Source organism: Lolium rigidum, chromosome 6, assembly GCF_022539505.1.
Source record: "Lolium rigidum isolate FL_2022 chromosome 6, APGP_CSIRO_Lrig_0.1, whole genome shotgun sequence".
NCBI classification, from domain to species: Eukaryota; Viridiplantae; Streptophyta; class Magnoliopsida; order Poales; family Poaceae; genus Lolium; species Lolium rigidum.
Window position 1 is genome coordinate 357482889 of NC_061513.1, and position 6086 is coordinate 357488974.

Sequence of the window (6086 nt, forward strand, 5' to 3'; positions counted from 1 at the left end):
AGTGTAGTGTACATTGGTAAATATCTAACACCCATGGACTCTAGGTGAAGACCATGTTTTTCTCGTGGAAGAGGTTTAGTCAATGGATCTACAACATTGAAATCCGTAGGTGCTATGCAAATCTTTACGTCTCCATCCTTGAGATAATCACGAATAGAGTAAAAAAGATGCTTGATATGCTTGAAGTTCTTGTGAGACCTTGGCTCATTCGCGTTAGCTATGGCAACAATGCTATCACAATAAATGGCTATGGGATTCAACGCACTTGGAACCACACCTACTCGGTAGTGAACTCTTTCATCCATACGACTTCTTGCGCTACTTCAGCTGCAGCTATATACACCGCTTCTATTGTAGATGCCGCTACCACCTTCTGTTTGGAACTCCTCCAACAAACTGTTGCACCATTCAAGACAAATACGTAACCTGGTTGAGATTTCGAATCATCCGGATCAGTGTTGAAACTAGCATCAACGTAATCTTTTACAACACGCTCTTCGTCACCACCATAGGCTAGAAACATGTACTTTCTTCTCTTTAGATGCTTAAGAATATTTTTAATTGTTGTTCAGTTTTCTACTCGTGGATCACTTTGGTATCTGCTCATCAAATTAAGAGCATTTGACACATCTAGTCTAGTACACAACATGCCATACATGATCAAGCCTATGACTTAGGGGTGTTTTTCATCTTTATATAAGGACCAACAACATCCCCACTTGGGACTAACTCTATACAGCTGCCACTCTAGATTTAGGAACACACATGACCCACCTTGCTCCACCGGATTCACCTGGTTGGCGAGGCGGAAACTAGCTAGCTTCTGGAGCCCTGCCTCATCGGAATGCAGATGACCTGGTCTTTGGCTTCTTCGTGATTTGCCCGAACCGTGTGGTTGAACACCGGTCATGTCGGTCTGATCGTGTCTGGCCGTCTTCACGCGGCTCCTATCCGGAGGTATGCATTCTTTATCATGCATTTGTATTTAAGTAGATTACGAATGTGATGTGTAACATAGTTAGCAAGGTTGAATCCATTAAATTATTGTGTTGAGATTGGTGAGTTTGATTTTTTTTTCTCATTAGCACAGTTAGCAAGGTCATATTCATTGGGTTAGAATATTGTTAGAACTCGTTGCTTTGTGATTTGATATGTAAGCTACCTTGATCTATGGTATGTTGTATGCAAGGATTAGATTATTAGACCTATATGTTACATGTTGCGTATATGTTACAGTTTAATCTATATGTTAATGTGTATGATTGAATTTTAATATTAACTAAATCACTAGAATGGTAATCAGCTGAGAAACTCTATAAGAGTTTGATTAAAAGATAAAGGCTAATAGAGTTAATCATGCTCCTTCCCTTTTAAGCAAGAATATATTTTGTTTGTACTTGATTAGTTTAACTCTAGCGATCAGCGTTTTATATACTTATATTATAATATTAAAAATATTTTTATGCAGTATCTTAACGAGTTGTACGAGATCCTTCTAATGAATTTCTTTTAGTGATGCAATGAATTAGCATGCTAGTAAGTGTATATATTGATGCAATGAAATTAATCTAATTTACTTTAATCATTTCGTCGATTTATTTCTGTATTTGTATGTAACCAGTTGAAACCATTTAACATTTCACTGATTTACTTCTGTATTTTTATGTGACCAGTTTGGGAAACTATTCAATCCAAGGGTTTCAGCCAGCACGATATTTTTCATGGAAACAACGAATAACCAAGTACATCATTGTCAGGGCAACTCTAATGGGGAGATGCATATCGGACACTCAAAAGCGGTCGCGAGCATTTCTGCGTCACCCCACGGACATATTTTGACCGCGCGTCCGTTGGTGTTTGGGTGTGCTCCCGAGGTGACCCATTTTTTTGCAAAATATTTAAAAAGCATAATGTACTAGAAACTATACAAACTACAGTTGTAGAAACCTAGACTACTTGTTGCCCGACGGCCCGGCCCCGTTGTTGCGTCCCTCCCTCGTCTGCTTCTCCGCCGCATGCCGTGCGGCCGCTAGAGCTCGGTGCGCCGCCACGTCCTCTAGCAGGCACCGCCGCAACGTCTCGTTCGCGACTTCCTCGGCCTTCTTGAGCGTCTCGAAGGAGTCGACTAACTCCCTCTGCTCTGCCGCCTTCTCCCCGGGTAGGCGCATCAGGGTCATCAAAAGACCACGATATGTCGGAGTCGTTGTCCTCTGCAGCGGCCGGGGTTCCATCTCGGCATCGAACTCCATGTGGGCCGTCCGTTCCTCCTCTGCTTCCTTCTCCACGTTAGCCAGGAACTTGGCGTCCCTGACCGGGTCGAGGAGGTCGTCGGTGCTGTCGTTGTCGAACTCCTCGTCGGAGCTCGAGGCCGGGGAAGGTGGAGTCAGAGGTGAAGGTTGAGGCGCGGCAGCCTGGCCACGGTCGGCGCAGCTCATGGTGGCAAAGGTGGAGGTTGAGCGGCAGCGGTGCTACGGTGGAGGTTGTGCGACGGCTAGAGTTTAATGTGTGAGATGAGATGCGCGCGCCCCTGTTTATATAGGCCGGAGGCATGCGACGGCCGCGGCACGCGTGACATCACCACTACTTCATGCGCAAAGGTAGGCGACGCCTCGCGTGACACGCGTGGCCGTCGCTATTACGCGGCTGCAGACTACCGAAGCGACGCCTCGGCGGCAGTACTGGAGCGAACACTTTGAGCGTCCACGCAGCGTCCATAGAGATGCATCCGATACGCATATTTAGATCAGATTGCACCGACAACCAGATCGCGTCGCCCTGCTACAACGCGGACGTCAACGTCCGTTGGAGATGCCCTCAGGAGACAACGAATAATTAACGGAAAGTGCTTGCAGCTTCTGAGCTCTAAAATCTTAAAATGTATTTTTACAGGTTATCAAAAATATGAAAATAATTCTAGAGATTGTTAGTGATGTATCCCAATATCGTGCAAAATCTCAATTCGAAATTCATTTTATTTTATGCTAGATAAAAATAACAAAATCTGATTTAAAATGACTACTTAAATCTACACTTTTGTTATTTTTGTGCGACTCAGACTATAAGGTATTTGAAATTGATTTACTATACATTTGTGGGAGATATCATTGACTATATGCGTATTTTTTTCAGAAGTTTTTACAACTTAAAAATATAATTTTAAAACTTAAAACTATAATTTTCAATTTTTAAAAATATCGAGACCAATGGCGCCATGTGCATCAAATCTCCGTCTATTAATTAAGAACATCTTTATCATGGAGACAAAGAATAACCTATGTTAATGTATAGCTAGGTAGTGAATCCGTGTGAAAATACGTACAAATTGCTTACAGCGGGGTCAAATAAAACGTTTCTAATCGAACGATTGGCGTTGTAGAAATGCATCATCACAGAAAGGTTTACCATTTGCGCCAGGACCATTTCAGCAAGTGTCACCGAAAGATTCAGTTAAAAAAAGTTACTAACAGAAAAATCTTAAATACACCCAAATCTAACGAGGACTCGACTCGCCAAAACTGGTTTTCGTAAACCCGTGTGCTTATTGTACTCACCATAAGTTCGGAAATACATAATACATTCACGTCATCACGTCATGGACAACCCACACGCTTACACCGTGATCTGGAGTAGGTAGTACGGAGTATACAAATACAGAGCAGGGGATCGGTCGTACGTCGTGATCACCCCGCACACTTGGACGGAGCGCGCAGTCTAGAACATGTCGGAGAGCGTGGGCAGCTTGAGCTCGCCGGCCTTGGTGAGCGGCAGCGTGAAGTTGCCGAGGACGGGAAGGTCGACAGTGAGGCCGACGCGCATCTCGTAGTCGAGGTCCCAGTCCTTTCCGGCGTCCTTCACCAGGCTCACCAGGAAGTCGTACGGCACCTTCACCGGCAGGTCGAGGCTGGTGGTGTCGTCGCCGGCCAGCGACCCCGGGTCAGGCATGGTCCCGGACGCCACCTCCCGGCCCGCCAGCTTGAGGGAGTAGCTGATCTCGCAGATCGGGATGGTGTGGGAGTAGGGGTTGCGCACGTCGAGGCGGCCGCCCAGGGTGGCGCCGTCACGGCCGACGTTCTTCACCGACATGTCGGAAAGGTCCGCCTCCGGCTTCTTCACGTGCGCCACCTTCTCCGCCAGGAACCCCTTCGCCTTGTCCATCATCTGCGCCATGTTGCTCGGTTGATCGATCACTCGTCGCGAGTTTCTCTAGCTCTTGATGTGTGTGACGGATCGCTGTCAAAGTTCTTCCGTGTTTCTAGCTAGTTTGATGGCGTTGCAACATCGAGATCGCTGGAATATAAAGGCATGGATTGGAGTAGGGTCGGGGTTTTACGCGGCAGTCGGCGGACACGTAGAGAGGATGCGTGGTAGGCGCGCGTCGACACGGGAGAAGCCGACCAGGATGAGGGCGACGGGTGGGCACGCGTCATCCCTAATGCGTGGTGGCTATGGAACACTCGAGTCTGGTGCTACTAGTCGTGCTCCTTTTCTCCCGCGCCGACGCAGGACACAAATACTGGATGAATGTATAAAACAATCTTATTCGTACACCTGGATTTCATTTTGAGTTAGCTACAAACTGTGTATTGAAGTTTGAAATTTTTCTTCAGAAGAAATTAACGTAGAAAATAAAAATAATGTACTCAACCAACCTGAAAAAATCTCACTCAAAGTAACCCGCATTCCGGGTTGCTTAAAAATGAGGAATTTTTTTAAAACGAAGATAAAAGCTTTGCTTCATCTATTAATTAAAAAATGCTTAGTTTTTAGGAGAAAATCTAACGAAAGTCTATAAAAGAGCTAAGCCAACCCAAACACCAACCACCACACTTACTAACAGTCAAGCCTACAGAAGACCCAAACAACCGGGACACACCCACTCATGTCAACACATGAGACCACGGAGCCACACGAGCGAACACTCCATACACGACACACCTACACCGCTGCGACAAATACATACCAGGGCAAATGTGGGAAATCGTCAAGCAACTGCGGATTCCATTGTCGTACGTAGCACCCCTCTTCTTGCTTCTACACTCGCTAGATTTTTCCTTTCCAAAGACTGATCTTGGGCTATCGCACCCAGGGTAGGCATCAACTAAGGTGGCAAGAAAAATACAAATCGCACTGGCAACGAAAGATCCGGACACAGGTCTCAACACCCTTGACTTAGCAACCACATCACCTATAGAAACCACCTGCCCGTTGGACTCATACGAGAGAGAGATAGAGAGAGAGACTAATGTGTCGACATCACCACTCTCTTATCAAGGTCAAGCGCCTCAGCCACGATCATGTCCATGCCCTCGCGCTCAGAGGCAACTGACACATCAGGCAACGAAGACGGGCCACGATGAGAGAAACAACTGTAGAGATGCTCTTCCTCAACAACCTCAACCACCAACGACATCTGCTCAGAGGAGTCAAGCGCGGCCGAAGCATGCGCTCTGGCGAGCCCCAAACCATCACAAAGACGTATTTCATTCGGCTCCAAAGAAACACCAACACGTGCCAACAACAGCTTGAAAGTTGCCACCTCTTATCTAAAGTGTTGAATGGTGCAAAATTAAAATCCTCAAAATTCTATCAGATTTTTTTTATTTCTATTAAGACTAAAATAAAGGGTATCTTGGGTCTAGATTTCCTAGATTGGTGGATTACATCAATATCTACATCTATTTAAAAAAAACTTTCAAAGGTGGTTTTCAAAATTTGAAAAAATCAAGCTCCACGTAGATTGAATTTTTTTCATCTTTATTCATGGTTAGAAATTTACTAATTTAATTCTTATGAGATTTTTGGTATGTATGCTAAGTTTATATTGTTGAGTTAACGACGTTCTTATCCTATATTTTGCTTATAAATAACCACAAAATAAGAAAATTAGGTAAAAAATAGTACTCCCTCTAGCCTTAAATATTGTGAATTTTGTTTTGGAAAAATATAGACAAAGTTATAGATTCATCGGTACTAAAATAGGGAGAAATTGGTTGGACAGACGAGACTACCATAATCCACACAAAGTCAAGCGCAACTTAAGTGAATTTTTAAAGATGGTATAACTTTAGCCTAGTGAAAAATGTAGC

General features: G+C 44.5%; 1 protein-coding gene across 1 annotated transcript; it reads right to left on the reverse strand.

Annotated features, from left to right (window-relative positions):
• Positions 1-3429: 3429 nt before the first annotated feature.
• On the reverse strand, positions 3430-4250 carry LOC124666785 (late embryogenesis abundant protein Lea14-A-like). Its single transcript, XM_047204114.1, has one exon. The coding sequence runs from the start codon at positions 4165-4167 to the stop codon at positions 3712-3714; it is 456 nt and encodes a 151-aa protein (XP_047060070.1). The 5' UTR covers positions 4168-4250; the 3' UTR covers positions 3430-3711.
• Positions 4251-6086: the final 1836 nt, after the last annotated feature.

What these genes read in the sequence shown, in the direction of transcription:
- LOC124666785 (XM_047204114.1), bottom strand. Translation starts at nt 4,167, where the DNA reads ATGGCGCAGATGATGGACAAGGCGAAGGGGTTCCTGGCGGAGAAGGTG.